Here is a 17,256-nt window from a genome sequence, read left to right as displayed (position 1 = left end):
CCTTTACAAACAGCACATCTTTGTCAGCCATGAATGAAATTGCCCTTTTATTGAAGCCGGTCTTTCAAAGCTCCGTGGCTGATAATCTCCAACCGTGAGAATAATCCGTTTAGAAATATGCGACTGGCATTTCCTATCACGACTCGGAACGACAATAATGTCTGTCCTGAGATGCTGGGCTCTCCTTCGGGCGCCTGTCTGTTCAGGTAATGGTCCTTTTTTTCTCCTGTCGATGAAAATAAATGGCATTCACAGTTTCTTGCACCTCTCCAATTCGCCTGTTTTATTTGTTTTGCATGAGATTTTCTTTCACCCGCTTTCTCCAAGTCTGCAGACGCACAAATGCCGACTAAGAATAAATAACTTTGTGACAATAAACCCATGAAGTCCTGGCAGCCGAGACCGCAATCTAACTGAACCAATTTAATGTTTCTTGGCAGCTGGACATTTTCTCATTGTTGAATACAAATGCACTCGAGCTGTGGATGCAGTGAACAGTGTAAATATATATAAAACCTCCAACGCTTTTCTGCATATTTCATACTGATTATGTACATTTAATATATAACCTTTGTCTTAATATTGCATTCTTGTAATAAGGTTAAACACAAAACTAACTGTGAACATTTTATTCTGATTCTAATAAAACATTAATCAATAGCCGACATCTCCGGTCATTTTAAACTAATAGCATCTTTCACACCATTTTGAGAGGCTCCATAAATCAGGTCTGTGATTTGCAATATTGTCTCATTTCATCACTTAAGCACATACAAATAACTGAATGAATGAATAAAACACTTTATTCGTATACAGGTACAAAAATATTATGACTGTGGCTTTGTTTATCTGTGTATTTGTGTTTCCTGAGGAATTTTGACAGGATTAATTTCTCTCCTAACCCGTCTATACCTCGTGTCAGGAGACAAACACTCTTAATCTTAATCCAGAGCGCAAGTCTTTCGGCAGTGGTCACTTCCCACAGCCGATACCACGGCAGCACAGAGCAGGTCCGTTACTGCCGACGCTTCTCTTAGGATAAGGACTCAAAGTTGGAGATCACATATTTATATATCGTTTCTTTAGGGAGGACAAAGTGTCAGCTGTTGAGGTACAGTAGTCTTGCCTGGAGGGTTATGTTTGATCATTTCACATTGGAGACGGCAGAAAATGGCTTCAGTGCATCTTTTTCACACCGAGAAAGAAAACGTTGATGCGTCAGTGGAAGAAGAGGAGGAAGAAAAAGTCCCAAAGAAACAATTAGGAGGGGCCTTTCTCCATCCAGCACTGAAGTGTAGACCCCCACCTTTACTTTAATGAATTCATGATAGAAAGTACCTGATTCTGTACAATATTTGTACCCGTGTCCAAAGTGGAAAGCGCGTACACTGTAAAATAAACAAGCAAACAAAGGGATGGATAGACATGAAGAGCGTATGGATAGCAGCCGTTCATCAAGGCGATGGAAACTCGCAGGCAAACCAACAAACAAAAAACTCTGATCTTTTAATAAAACCTGAAACAGCAAACTTCATCCGTCAGCTTAAAAGCAAAATCTTGAAATGAACACGCAGGCATTTTAAATCAACGCCTGACTGTGCAGGAAACGACACCGGGGTGCAGTAATTCCCATCCCTATTTGGCGCCATACCAGTAATTTATTACACTCCGCTGTATCTGAGGCTCTGAACCCACAGGCTGTGTCCCACGGCTGGCAGATCACAAGAGATCGCGATCCAAACTATCCATTCAGGATTTGAAGACAGAGCTTGGAAATAATGCCACAGCACAAACAAACAAATAAACAAACACACAAACAAACAAAGATCAATCCGATAACAGATAATTGCATTACTTACAAGAGCCACGGGGTACTCAGTACATTTTAAGTGAATCATTTATCACTACTAACTGATCATTTCTGCGAGGGAAATGTTAATAGTGTCTTCCTTGGGAGCCTCCTTGAAAAAATAATAATAAAACACTAGACTCTATAGACCAGATATGTTCAGGATTGTATTTGACCAGTTCAGGCCTTTGCCAAATTTCAGAATTGTCTCCAGTATAATTTTGTTATGCGTCACCTCCCTGCAGGGCTAGCAATCTAGTAGTCCTTAATATGTGGAGAATACACACACACAAACATGCAAACACACAGACACAATCACACACACACGCAAACATAAACGCACAGACAGACACACACACACACACTGTTTGGTAGTAACAAGTCTTCCTGTTAAGTATTTTGATGACAAAAATGTATAACTTACTTTACAGTTAATCAGGTCAGACATGTATTCTAAACACAGATACTAAAATTCGACTTCTTGATCATTTACAGGAAAAGGCAGAAGACTTGAGTACAACAACAAAAGTTTTACATATGCCTATTGTGATCACACAGTAATACACCAATAAATAAATCAATCCTTGCAATAACAACAACCCCAAAAAGCTGTGTGCGGGGTTTAACACGGTCAGGGCACTCGACACAAACACAAACACTAATAGTGGCGACATCATCAGAATCACGCAGTAATTGAAAGGAGGAAAGGTCAGCGCTGTGGCAGCCGCGAAGCCCAGGCTCTTGCTGCTTTTGTGAAGATTTTACTTCATTTGCATTCAAGTCATAACCGGAGCTCCTGGCACAGTGTGGAGCCGGCAGCTGGATTCTGTTCAGCACTTCCCCTAAAAACAATCAGTGAGGCTCGCGCACTTCCCACCTTTGTTTTAGAAGGACATCGCTATTCGCCACATTATGCAATAAAACACTCACCTACAGGACCCTCGATGACTGAGGCAGTTAACAGTGTTATTAGTCCACTGGGGTGGGCAGTTAATATCGTCTGAATCGTCTGTGCATCAGTAGTGGAATCGGGAGAGCGCTGTTTGCTGTCTTGGCATCTTGCCTACTTCTGCAAGACTATGACTTTTATATTAAACACAGCCTTGAAACAATTTAAACTAAAACTAAACTGAGCAAAAAAACGAATTTTTGCCGTCTTTCAGATTAAGATTGATTGGACAATATCCACAGTTTTATTGATTGAAGACAGCTTCTACTGTTGCACGTTTTCTCTCTTCTATTTTTACTAAAGGATCCCACAAGTAATTCGATTACATTACAGATTAGGAGTATTGCATCAGATTACATTACAATTATTTCAATACAGTAACTAACGTTCTTTCAGCGTCCTCAGCTATTAAAGGATTAGGGATGGGTAGGAGGGGACCGGCAGTCTTTATGGTTGAGCAATTGACCTGGCTACGCCACACCAACAACAAAACCGAGACTTCCCAGCCGTGTTTTCCACAGGAGACACAACGCCGAGACGGGGAGACGAACTCAGACACGTCGGCACCTGCTCAGAAGACCCCACGTGCTCCTCCAGACTGGAAAGACTGCTTTAGATCTTTTATTACTGGCGGGAATGAAGATGGAGATAAAGATAAAGATTCAGAAGATAAAGTGCCAGTAAAAGACATTTCTGCAGGATACTGTCGACGGTGGCCGTACATCAGTAACTCCACCGTGTGTTTCAGTAATGGGTCGATGATGATGGTTTGTCACAGAAAGATAGCACAGAGGCAGGAGGAATGGCCCGTGTCCCCAGAAGGCAAACTAACACGGCAATAAAGACACACCATTAGGCTCGCTTCTCCGTCCAGCAGCCCCCTGCAATTTCACACATTAAGACAGAATACCTATTGATGCTGGACTGCAAGAAAGTGCCATAAAACATCTGTGTTCGAGTTAAAAGACTATCTACGGCCGAGACCAGATCAGAGCCTTGACCTGCCCGAGAAACGAGGCCAAGCGTGTGCCCGGTCCCGCCTGGATTCGGTCGAGGCCTTCGTTCATCCCCGTCTTGTCATATTCTGGGCATCTCCTCCAACCCAAACCCCGGCCCCACAGTATCTCCGTGGCTCGTACCATCCAGCGGGGGGTTTCCAGTGGCCTCGTCCTCCGGGCCGGGTCATCGGTCCCTGAGCCAAGCAAGTTGAGGCCAAAATAAACTCTATGGACCTTTTCCTGCAGATGTCTACTGGGGTTGGGATGAACCAAGCAGCAACTCTCAGCAGACAACCTCCCTGCTTTTAGGTTTTATATTTAGGACCTTATTAAATTTGTCGGCCTCTATCTCGTCTCTGTTGTCTGCGGGATTATTGCCTTAGCTGAACCCAAATGTCTAATACAGTTTTCAAGACTAATATAACGAATGAGAAGGAAGAAGCAATATCAGGAAGATCTCCTCGGGCTCAGTGCATGTGACTGTCGGCTATTTAAAGCATGGACGCATTTTCACCCCCTGTGAGAAATTACACTCTGTTTCGGGTTTTATAAACACATTAGCAACTTGCCTGCTTGGCAGCGAAGAAGAAATATCTCTGTTGCGGAAAAACAAAGGATCGGGCAAAGTAGTAAACATCCGAAAGCATCTTACAACAGGTTTACTCCACTCAGCTTTATACTTCGAATGTGGCTCATGGTATGGTGTGTGTATATATATTTAAATATTCATTTCCTCACGTGTATATCAACTCATATTTCCAGAGATTAAAGCGGTTTTAAATGTAAATGGTAACCCCAAACAGCCTGTCCTTCCTTGGCCTCCGGTATCCATGTTACTGCATTTTTACTGGATTATTAATGAGGCTTCCCAGCTTGTTTTTTGTGAGGATTTTTGGGCTGACACTCTGATGCCCTGCAAACAAATACAATTGATATCACGAGTGTCGCCAGTGACACACACTGCTGGAACCGAACACTGTGTCTGCCCTCTGAAGCACAGCGCTGTGTGTGACCACTGCTGTGGTACTGCAGTTCATCCCAGAGGTGTTCTGTCTGCGGGACAGTGCCAGTTCTGCTTCCCCAAGATGCCCCCTTCTTCAGGTGTAAGAGAAGTGCTTCAACACATGGAAGTAGGGCTGTGCCGGTGAAGGGTATTACCGCCCCTCCGCGGTGAAAAATAATTGATTGTGAATACTGGCCTTTTTTTTTTTTAACGAATGTAACGATTCTGAAGCCTCTGTTTGTTGGTGCGGTATTGTCGCTGCACTGCGGCGCGGGAGATCTGGGTCCGAATCCCGTGGCCGCTGCATGAGCCAGTGCCTATAACACCAGAAAATACATTAGGGCATTTTTTCCTATTACAGTAATCTATTTTTTTTTCATTGTGGGCTATTTTTGTTTTGTTTCAGTATTTAGTATTGTGATGCTAGAAGTATGTGTTTGTATACATAGTCACACGCATTTCAAGCATTTCGAACAAACTATGCTACGCGCATGCCCCCCCCCGCACACTCCCGGCGCACTGCAAAAATACCCCCCACCCCCCACACACACCCCCACTCTGGCTCAGGCTGATCTCGGGCTAAATATCAATCATTGTGTTTCTGAAAACTTGAGAGCTGTGTGGCTTTAGTCATTCACTTTAGTCACTGTGCACAGAATCAGCACAAAGTCTGAGCATGCACTGACTAAATGGTCAGATTTGGGCCCAATAAACACACCGACACAGTGTTACCTGTAGTGCTGTACTTTCTAAAGGCAGCCTGCTTAGTTACAACATTAACATTAGTTACAACATACAACAACGCTATTTGTTTTTAGCACAGCTTAAGTAGTGATTTCCAAATGAAAACTTGTTGATGGCAATCTTTTGTCTGTGACCTTTTGATTGTAATTAAAATCTCGTGATGAAAAGTGCACAACAAATTGACAGCCCAGCTAACACACAACATTGTGACAACACTGCTACAACGTCGTGGCAACATTTTGTATTAGCAGGGAGGTACCTTAGGCTCCATTTATATATTGTTTTTAAAACGAATAGTGAAACACTGCAACTCTGATGCAATCATCGTTAAAAACTGTTTTTGGCAGGAACCTCCACACACAACGCAACTGAAAACACGTTTGTAACACTGTAACACAACAACAACATTTAAACGGATTAATTTACATACAGTTCTTTATAATATGTATATGAATCTAAAAAGTCTACTTCAAATGCTCCTTTTAAAGTCCATATACTAGTTGAGGGAAACGTATCTGTATTTAACACTTAGGTCAACTGAATTATTTAAAAGTGAAGAGGGTTTTATAATGAGACTGCACAGAGGACCCTGAGACAGCAATGAGTTTTAAATGCGTTTCTCTTTGAGCTGGTGAGTTTCTTCATGGTGCTGGTGGACACATAGGCTGTCACTACCAGATATAGTTTCACTCTCATGGTATTGTTTTGGTACTGCTAAACCCTTGTGGGTGCAAACAAGGAGTCAGACACCAATATGTGGTAGAGTGCTCTTTATTTTTACACCTGTACCGTCCACCTTTACAACAGCAGCTCTAGCAGTGGAAAAGAACTGACTTAAACCAACAGAAAGGCTGGGCTAGTCAGAGCCTGATTTTAACACAGGGGCGGAAGAACCAAATGTAAAACAGACAAACAGATAAAGGGGAAATAAACAACACGACTGCACAACAATGTAGGACTTGATTAACTATAACAATTAACCATAATGATCTAACCTTTTACAGTCACTAGTTCACTTCCCAGCAGCCCTAGCAGAGATGGCCGCATATTAATTAAGCGGGGCAGCGCTGCCTTCCGATATCCGTTACAGTATTTTGAAATTTGTCCACTTAGTGACACCGGTAAGTCGCCCTGGGAAAGGACGTCAGCGATGATTAAAATAATTATTTAATTATAGTGTTCCCACAGCCGCCCGCTACAGCACCCATGACCTCCGATGCCATCCACTAATCACCTTCAGTACACAGACCAGCCAAATCTCAAGACAGCAATTACTGATGCCGTACCGCAGGGTTTTCCAACACAAGGTAGAAAGCCACGAGGAGTAAACATTGTCTTTAAAACTGGTTTAAAGCATCAAAATATGCACACAATGCTTTCTGAGTCTGATGAGGATCTCAGCTCTCAACCGACTCTTATTTGTTTCATGTGTAAGTTGGGAGCAACGGCCGTGGCATTTTCTCCCAGCGTTTAAAAAAACGACACAAAAGAACAAAACAAGTCCAACTCTGGAGTGCGACTCGCCGCGCATCTTTACACCTGCAGCGAATTATGATCGGCCTTCCCACAGACCGGGACACAATGACCAACAGCGCTGAGTGGCCATTACCGCAACGCTACGCAGGGCAAGTGAGAATATTCTGGGGCGACGGAAATGGTCTGTACTTGTAGAGGATTTAATGATAGGGCAGATTGAGGTTCTTGTGTCAGGAACTCATTTCCACGCTGATGCCGGTTCGTTCCTGTGGCCTGGTCTGACTGACAGTAAATTAGTGAAACCCACTCAGTCAGAGCATCGGACTCCCAATTCAAAATTCATTACAGCTGCTAACAAGTTCATTGCTGTGTAACGACCTGAAGCAGGATTTACTGCAAAGTTCTCCTCCTCAATAGAAACACTGGCCACGTTTGGTTTCATATTTATCACCGGGATCTTCTGGTGTCAGCCGCTGTAATTCGGCTTTTATTAAAAACTGTCGAATTGTAGTCTGCTGCTGTGATTAGCCCCCAGATTCATAAAATCATAGACATTTCTGTTGCACCACACGGCAGCATTTCTGTCTTTGTGTTTCTTATTTTTACATTACAATTATTAGTACTTCACTGTACAACAGGTTTGTGTAAAACGCCTCTTTGAGGCAGAGGCTGCTGGGTGTTTTATTCGAGGGTCGGTGTAATTCCGTTTGGGTTTTAAAAACAGACACTCAATTTAGCAGATGACCTCGAGATGGTTTGGTTCTCAGGTGCAATGCCTCAACTTCCGTTCAAGTGAATCAACACACATTATAACTGATGCCCTCAAACAGAAACAACATTTATCCTTTCCCACAGAAATCCCCAAATATGAAACCTGCAGCACTGTCACGAGTCAAGCAACAAATTAAATTTATAACGAAAGATAAGACAGACAATTCTGTTCTCCAGTCCATATTCCAGTCGCACACACGCACACTCACACGCGCACACACACGCACACGCAACACCAAAACACAAACACATTCCTTACACCTCAAAGATCAAGATATACAATAAAACGAATACACAATGTGATAGCTGTAACGCTTCCCTCACTGCCCCAATCATTTAAAACACAATAAAAGCTGGCTGCTGCTCACAGTTCATGCACTGCACAATAATCTGCCTGGCACAGAGTCACATTCATCGGATACTACAGCAACTAATGCAAAGATAAATCCTTTTTTCTCTCCTCGCTTTGGGAATTTCGCTTTCATTAGCTAATTGCTAATTAACTAAATCATTAACTTAACTTTCTCCAATTAAAACACACCTGTATCAATGGGTAATTGTGTGTAAAAATAACGTGATGTACTATAGCAATTGTAAGTCACCCTGGCTAAGGCTGTCTGCAAATAAATATAATCTTAATAAACTCCTTACAGTCGGGTTAGTTCTGTGAGAAATTCAACTCTCACGGACTCTACATGCGTGTCATGCACTGCTGTGAAGAGCAAGGCTGCGTTCTGAGCTGAAGGACCAACTGAAGCCGAGATCCCTCGCTCACATCTGAACAATTTGATTAACGCAACACATGCAGTAACACAACACCAATTATCGTTAATAATATTAAGCAGGCGCTCAACACGGCTGTGAGGAAACCTGCGAGAGTGAGCAGTGCCTTCCTCATTCATTATTCAACAGCTTCACAGCCACAGCCTAAAACCTAATGCTGTGTGTCAACTCATCGATCGATATCACATTCATACGGCTCTCCCGGTTCACATCCATCACAGGGGGCCTTGTGGCGGTTTGAGCAGATGCATGTTGAAGAAACAGCTGAAGGACAGAACCGAGGGCTGCTCGGATGTTCTTCAGAGGGCACCGCCGGACCTCCTCGAACCCCAGGGACGAGACATGGAGTCTAGACCGCCCCGCATCCAGTCCTGTTGCCCGTGAAGACCGGGCTGCCCTTCGAAACATGCAGCCGAGCCACAGAGAGGCTTAGACAGAAGCAGAAGGACTCTACAGCCGTCACTGCTTGGAGACACGCGTCTACACCGCTGTTACTTCAGTCCCTGAGTGGGTTTGCAGGCAGTTTTAACATAGTAAAAAGACACATCGGCCCAGGCGACTGACTGACATCTGACGCTGCTGCGCTCTCTTAGACGACAACACGAGGACAGTCAGATGAGTTTCGTCTAGGGTGGCTCAAACCCTTATCGAATAAGGTCCGGACGATCCCTGCACCAGTTCCTTTCCCACAGTGCTTTCCCACAGTCCCACACAGGAGCTCCACAAGACACCGAAAACAACAGAAACCAAAACAGACACTCAATTTAGCAGATGGTTCGGATCTCAGGTGCAATGCCTCAACTTCCGTTCAAGTGAATCAACACACATTATAACTGATGCCCTCGAACAGAAACAACATTTATCCTTTCCCACAGAAATCCCAAATATGAAACCTGCAGCACTGTCACGAGTCAAGCAACAAATTAAATTTATAACGAAAGATAAGACAGACAATTCTGTGCTTAATCTGTTAATGGGTCACCAAGAGGGCCGCCGGCACCAACAAGCCCACAGCCCCTGTGGTCTCAGTCAGTCTCTGTTTCTTCTCCCTTTTACTAAATCAGAGGTGATCTGCATCTCCCTGAACGCCACATCCTTTGAACAGGTGCTGGAAATCACAGCCCTGATCGTCAGCATGTCCCCTCTGCCCCGACCCCATCCACTCCCACACACAGATAAGTGAATAACGAACAAGGACAACAAATTCCCTGCTGAAATATAACAACGGCGCTTCATTCATGAGCAACAATATGCAGATTTAAAAGATTCCTTAAATCCGTGCCCTGCTTTGTCACGGCTGGTAAGAATGCCGTTACATGACATCTCTGCTCACCGTACCAAGAGAACAAAACCCTTTTTCTGGGAGGACGCTCTGTGGACACATGGGGGCCCCTACTGTCAGGCTGCCGTGTCATATGACAGGAGCTCAGACTTTTTAACCAATCGGCAGCGCAGAGAGCCCCGGGCGGTGAAAGGCCTGTGACAGGGCACTGCTGGCTGACGGCACTGAAGGAGACGTGCAACTTGACACCCACGGGGAACAAACACACTTTTAAGACACGGCAGACATGTGTGATCCCTGTATTATGCTCATGCAAAGACTGGCCACTTTGCGTTTTGAACAACCAGGCACTGGAGCTCAGCCAGGCCACAGAAGCAACAGAGGGATCAAACCTAGGCGGGCTCTTGCCTTTTGAAGGAATGAGCATCTCGGTAGCAACAGTGTCACAAAAAACACCAACAGGAACGTCTACTGATTGCGATTCTACGCCAAAAACCCACAGACGCATCTCAATCCCCAGCCTCCAGACTCCTAATCTGAACACACACTCGTTTTCAGGCGCAGCTGTGTTGGGCATTGATTTGGGCTCAGCCTGTTCAGTCACGTTTGCCGTTCGTATTTATTACTGGAAACAGCAACCTTCTGTAATGATGCGGCCGAGCGCACGCCGCTTTATTAAAGCTCGACATGTGGACACAATCCCCGGGGAGCAGTGTGAGAGAGCGGGCACGGACAAGGCGACAATCATTTCATTTCCATGCCTCAGAAGCACGACTGAAGAGAGACGGGGGGCAAAACAGCGTCTCTGTGTCCGAGGTCGGTTCTGAAGCGAGCCGGGCAGGCTGCTTTCGTTAGGAAGTGCCCAGAAAGGAAAGAGAAAGCAAAGGACAGAGAGAGAAGCTGTAACTCTGCATGTAATGTGCACTCAATGGTTTAATAGAGAGACCGAGACAAACGGATATAGATATAGACATGTCAATGCAGTCACAGTCCCCATCTAATGGTGCCGTCCATCGTTCATGTGAACCAAAGCTATTCAGTAATTCATCTTGTCTAATTCATGTTGTTCATAGATATCCCTGGCATTGCAGATAAAAGCATATATATATATGACAAGCAATCAAAGCAAACAATAAACATTCACACACGCAGTGAAGCGCTCCCCGCACCCTCAACTCCATCTCCGGCCCCCGACAGCTCTGCCCTCCCGCAGGCCTCACCTCTGCATCTCTGTTTCTGTCCTTGGTCCGGTTGGTACTCCTGCCGTTGCTGGCCGTGTCCCTGGCAGGGACCACCGAGATCTGCTGGAGGGGCATGGCGGCCCCACGGGGCTCCTCGTTTCGCTCTCCTCCAAGGCCAGCTGTCCGCGCGCCCGTTCACATCTCCACATGGTCCGGCTCCATTTTAGCACTGGCCCACGAGCACAAGACACAAAAACACAATGGATAAATACATCAATTCCTTATTCGAACTCCTAACAGACGATGCTCTTGTCCCGTTCGTTTTTTTAGTTTCCCCTTCTTTTCAGATGCATAAATCACCACAACCCGCGCCCAACAGACCCAGGCAGAGGACCGGTGCTCTCTGACCAGCTGTACCTAATGACTCTCACGGACACCGGAGAAACCTCAAGGCTTGGAGGCCCTTCGTTAGTGTCAGCTGCTCTCGGTCCAGCCGCCGGCCACCGGCTCCCACAGCGTTTGTGCCTCAGGGCTGCATGTCGTGCTGACGAGGTAAACGAGCATATGGCTCAACAGGCTTAGTGTCCCGTTTTAGACCCAAATCCCATCCTTCTTGACGAGCAGAGGGCTGTCTGCCGTGCCACGCAAACACCTAATCTACTTAGACACCAGACCTGGACCTGCGCTGGCTGCCTGGGCTTAGACTATATTTAAAATGGATTCCAATATATCCCAAAAAAGGGGCTGATGTTGGGCATAAGAAGAATATAAGGATCACACATCTCTACTGTGACTCAAAAGGGCATCAGACAAGATCTTCTTCAAAACAAAGTCTACAGAAAGTAATAATCAATTATTTTTGGATTTCACTTTTCATGGTTTTACACCCTATAAAAATAACATGAATGTAAGAAACCTAATAACATAAAAAATGCACAGAACACACAAAGTGCCAGCGGTCAGCAGCGTGGAGCAGCAGCTAGCTGGTCTAATCCCTCACCTTCACACGCTTAATTGCCATTGGGAGAAAATATGTCCTTTATAGTTATAATTTTTGTTGACTGATATCATAAGCAACTATCTTTACAGCACCAATTATTATTAAGACTGTTCTTGTACTTTCCAGGGGAAGAAATAATGAACCTTATATTTGAAAACAATAAAGATAAGTGGAAATTAGTTGCAACTCATTAAAAGCTTCCATGCTGTTATACATTAGAGGCACAGTATTCAGTATTATACTTCAGTTTAAACTGTTCAGACACCTTTTATTCAGCATAATGTGTGGATGCCTTGTTTACAGTTTTTGTGTTATTTGAGTAAAAGCAAACACTGTGAATTTGTGACAATACAAAGTGTCTGCTAAATTAATATACATAAATACAATACATAATTCATTTAATTAATTAATAACTATAAACTGAAGGCAACTGTGTGGAGTCCAAGCTATTTCTGCAGGTTTTGTATGCCATGAAACATTTACCTTAGATTTGTGTTCTAGAACTACCAACTGGGTATTTGTAACAGAAGAATAAGAATTAGAATAAGAATTAGAATAAAAATGAACACATTAATGAATCCTTGCGTTATAAAACTCCACTGCAGACAGTAGTGTCAGACAAGGCTGCATAATGCAAATGCAACTACTGAAGTATTCACATTGTCACTGGCATGGATTCCCATGTCTTTTCACTGGGCCTCACAGCTGGTCCTACACAGTGGACCAGTGTCTTCATTCCTGGATGCTGATTAAATGTGAACCTCCTGAGACTGGTTGTGCCACTTGGCTTTAAAAGTCAACTCGAAGCAATGCCTGCACAAGGAACAAATGCCAAGAAAGCAAATAGAGTGATGACGCCCGATCATCACAAGCAATTAGAGCAACAGCCTGACATGATATTGTTTCTTTCTGTTCATGTACTGAAAAGAGGAGGCGCAGATATCACGTTTGAACAGTTTTCTATCTCAATGTGCGATTCTTCTCAGCTCGTAAAGACCCTTATCTGACAGTCTTCACTGACAATGACACTCTTGCAGATGAATAACATTAAAGCGAAAGCCACAAACATGAAACAGGTTTGGCACACGTCTATAACTCCAATATACCTGGCCTCTGCGTGTGACTAACATATCACCCTGTGCTCCAGATGTGAGACACAGACAGATGCCAATTTAAAAGGGTAGCAAGGCAGCAATACACCTTAGTAGACGGCACATGTGTGGCCTTTTGACAAAGCATCGCAAGGAAAGAATGAAATGCTGCTGTTGACATATTTCCACACACAACTGAGACTCATGAGAGATCCGAAGCGATCAGGCAGGCGAGGGAGACAAACGGAGAGCAGCACTCAACGTGCCATCGCAGAGATTGATTTATTTACCGTCTCCCCTGGGTTCCTCTGGTTCCTGACATGGATGTGAAGGGACAGATGCCTTTAGTGCGCCCGAGTGCCCAAGCTACGTCTGAAGAAGAGGTGACGGATGGATGCCAGCTCTGCAAACTGCCACTCGGGCACGACGTGTGACCACACAGCTTTAAAATGTAATTTCTTCCAAGAATCTTCTTCCAGTGTTGCTTAGATATTCTTTCGCACGAGATAGGTGACATTCCCACAGCTTGTGAACGGAAAATACACATCTGAGCAATTCCTGGGAAGTTATTTTAATTCCACAGTTTTTTTAATCAGCTATGAAAAGATGTCTGAGGGGTGTCGGTTACACAACCGCGAGTGTCTGACGAGCTTTTCACCAAGAAAATGAAATGAATTGTTCCTGAGAATTTCTCTGCAATTGCTGAATTAATTCCCTAAGTCTTTCACGGGGGTTTAAGCTAAACCTCTTCAATGTACTTCTAAAAAGGAACTCTGAAGCCTAACGGGGAGCAGATTTACCATTTGTCTAGTTGCAAACTACAAATAGTATAAAAATAAATATACCGTGCACACATAAAGACCTCCTGGATCAGTTAAGAGGTTACTTGTGGGAAACATTCGAAATGAAAACCAAAGCATGAATCTAGAAGCGCAGACAGATAAGATACTTTATGATGCCGTAGGAAGCCATCCACTCCTGTTCTTTCATTCATAATTCCAGGCAGATTAACGGGAGGCATTTCCCCTAAGAGGAGACATGAATAAGATCTCAGCGTCTCTTATACGTGTGTACAGAGCCATCTGTTTATTTACCTGTTTGCACCTCTGCAAATCAAGCCCCCATTAAACTGTATAATAGCATCGCTGTCCCAGGAGGAATGGACGTTACACATGTCTCACCTCCTGCAAATCTCTGCCTGCAGGGCACGGACGCGTTCAGGGTGTCATCCATTTTCCCTGCGTCTTAACAAACGCAAGCGTTGGGCTGAACCGCGACAGAAATGCGATCTTAGGACAGGGGGCCAGAAATCAATACACGCAGTGATTAAGCATGCATGCCTCCCGATCTGGCTGCATTAACCTTCGAATAATGACATCGTTAGGCCCCGGCTCACGCACCACACCCGACAGCTTTCAACTCTCCTCCGGCCCCGAAGCCCAGTGGAGCGCGCGAGACGATCACCGGCATAGCAGCGACTCCATTGACCGGAGGAATCGACGGGCAAAAGCTCCCCAGAGGCAGGATGGGCCGTGCCCTGGAAATACAGTGAATTAACTTACTTTTGACTGGATTCATTCTGTCTATTAGCCTAATTCGGTTTGACAACATCACAATTGCAGCCGTCCTCTGGACCAGGGATTCCTGCTCGAAAAACATGCTGGCAACCGTCTTCATGAGGTTCATCTCTAGCTACATGAAATCTCTCCCATATTAAACCCTGTTTCTCTCCCCCCGCATCAAGTAGACCCAAGATGCCTTAGTCACAGCCATCCCCCTCAGAAACATCTTCCTCTGCAACCTCCCTTTCTGTCTCAAATCCAGAGGGAACTGCTGTTGCAAATCACGCGTCTGTTAAAAGCCCCAATTTCAGTGGAGATGGCTTGAGTTACAGGGAAACTAAACCATGTGCAAAATTACGATAAATAATAATAACACAAGTGAAATAACAAAAGTAGTAAACGACAATGGTAAGAGACTTAAGTCAACTGGGAGCTTCGTGGGCCTCTTACTGTTGGAGTAAAAGTATATATTGAATAAAAAAACCTTTTAATTGATGCTAATGAGTGTGTTTTAGTCTAAATCACAGAATAAGCATCTTGGTGGAGCAACAAGGTCCTGGTTTCCACAGCCTGGCAAAGGAAACAGCAAAACATTATCCTAGCCAGTTAACGAGTTAATTGAAAATTTAAACACCTCGATGCTTGTGGAGCTCCGCAGAGCCGGGAGTGTCCGAGTCCCTCTGTTCCCAGATGAACGCCACGCTACGGGCTTAACGAGATGACACTGCCGACACTTCCACCTCCGCGACAGCCAGCCCCCAGAACGGACTCCTCTACGGCCCTTCGCCTTTCCATTTCAATAATCCACTGTGGATTCCCCCGACTGCACTAGATAAATCACAGATCTAATGCCCGAGCCGGCATACCTTTCCAGCGCCACCTGCCCACCTGTTTAATCCCCAACAAAGCGGTTGTTGCGCGCGAGAGAGTGTGTATCGAAATTGGGCCCAACCTCGAGCGCTGGCTTAGGAATACAAATCTCCCCGCACTATGATAATGTGAAAATCCTCATGAAATGGAAAGTCACTTTCAAAGGGTTTGCAAAATACACCTGAAGCAGGTTGAACAGCCCTTGCGGTTTCTGTTGATTGTGTTTATTGTAGGTAAACGCCATGTGTGTAAAACAGCACTAAATCATTCCAACACTTCTCTGCCTGGAGTTTCCACAGCTCTGGGATCTATTGGGTTAATGTCAGTCTGGTCTTTAATGACAATAGAGAAGCTGTAGGCCAGCCAGAGACATTGATGTTCATGTGACCAAGGAGGCCTCAGTTGGTGTTGGTTCAGCTCACGATAAGATCACACGTGTAACATTTGCAGAATGAAAGTGCCCTTAATAATTAATGAAGAGGCCCTGAGTGTATCACAGAGTTGTGTGTTGTTGTGAACAGAGATCAGATGTCTTTTTCATTGACCCACTTGCTATTAGACAACTGCAACCCTATAATGTGCATAAAATGGATATTGGGCGACTGGACCTCAGATGGCATGATCGGAAGTCCCTATTAATGCCTCATTATACTGCTTCATTAAAAGTCTTCGGCAAAACATACCCCAAACAATCAACCTGAAAATGTTTTGGTGGTATCTTTATCCGCCTTACAATCGAGGCCGGAGTCACGGCTCAGTTGCCGCTCTGATTACGCGTCGGTGGTATTTTGCAGACTCTCATGCGTTCTGAATCCCAGCAGACCAGATATATCGATCAAACGATTTTTTAAATTATAATGCCGTGCTCTGCGGCAGGGAGAAAGACCCCCGAACTGCCCTGCCCCTTCGCCGGATTCTGGGGGAGGTGAAATACCCGGGGGGCACCTGTTTGGCAGTTCCCTTCTCCTTCCTGTCGAAGAGAGCCAGAGGGTGAGGGACAGACGGAGACGGACAGACTTGGGTCGCAGCAGCGGACTGTGCTTATGGGTAACGGACTTGTTTTTGGGAAACAGATTTGATAGATTGCCAGAGTTTGTGATCATGACTAGTTCTGTGTTTATACTGGGACCCGTGTTTATTTCTAGGTAGACTCATGTGGATTCAGGTTTTCTTCTTTTGGTTAGTATGTCTTTTTATTTTGCTCTGTTAATAAACCCACACTTAATTGTGTGTCCTGAACCCTGCCCTAGAGCCCAGACAACATGTCCAGCCCCACACAGAGTCACAATATATAGTTAAATTCTACGTTTCATGTTCTTTATGGACACTTTGCATTCACCGCCTTCGCCAGCCATTTATTTTGTATATAATAAACTTCCTTCACGAAACTATACCCTGTCTGTCAGCCTCGTTGCTCATGGTCCCTCTCCCATGTTACTCTGTGACACCCACATAAAACCCCGACCGGTTTCAGCTCTCTGAAGCCATTAGCACGCGGAGATCGGGCCGAACCCCAGCGAACTGTGCGCAGGATGACAATGGTGCGAACACGTTAAGTGAATCAGCCCTTACAGCGCGACAGCCTGTCGAGAGACACCTAGAGAAAATCAAATCCATTCCCGAATGCCTCTCCCTGCAAGGTGTTATCTGTGGCTTCTAATAAAACCCAGTGCAGAGTACGTCAGTAAAGGTCAAGT

At 44.7% G+C, this 17,256-nt stretch overlaps 1 protein-coding gene across 2 annotated transcripts in view; it reads right to left on the bottom strand.

Annotated features, from left to right (window-relative positions):
* The window catches only part of LOC136764193 (E3 ubiquitin-protein ligase MARCHF1), a 77,818-nt gene that overhangs the window by 27,606 nt on the left and 32,956 nt on the right, over nt 1–17,256 (bottom strand). For both annotated transcript variants that reach the window (XM_066718030.1, XM_066718031.1), the window contains exon 2: nt 11,076–11,265. In XM_066718030.1, coding sequence (XP_066574127.1) covers nt 11,076–11,171 — 96 coding nt within the window. In that variant the 5' untranslated portion in view covers nt 11,172–11,265. The remainder of the gene's footprint in view (nt 1–11,075; nt 11,266–17,256) is intronic.

Source organism: Amia ocellicauda, chromosome 12 (genome assembly GCF_036373705.1).
Source record: "Amia ocellicauda isolate fAmiCal2 chromosome 12, fAmiCal2.hap1, whole genome shotgun sequence".
NCBI classification, from domain to species: domain Eukaryota; kingdom Metazoa; phylum Chordata; class Actinopteri; order Amiiformes; family Amiidae; genus Amia; species Amia ocellicauda.
This window is presented reverse-complemented; position numbering and strand designations above follow the sequence as displayed.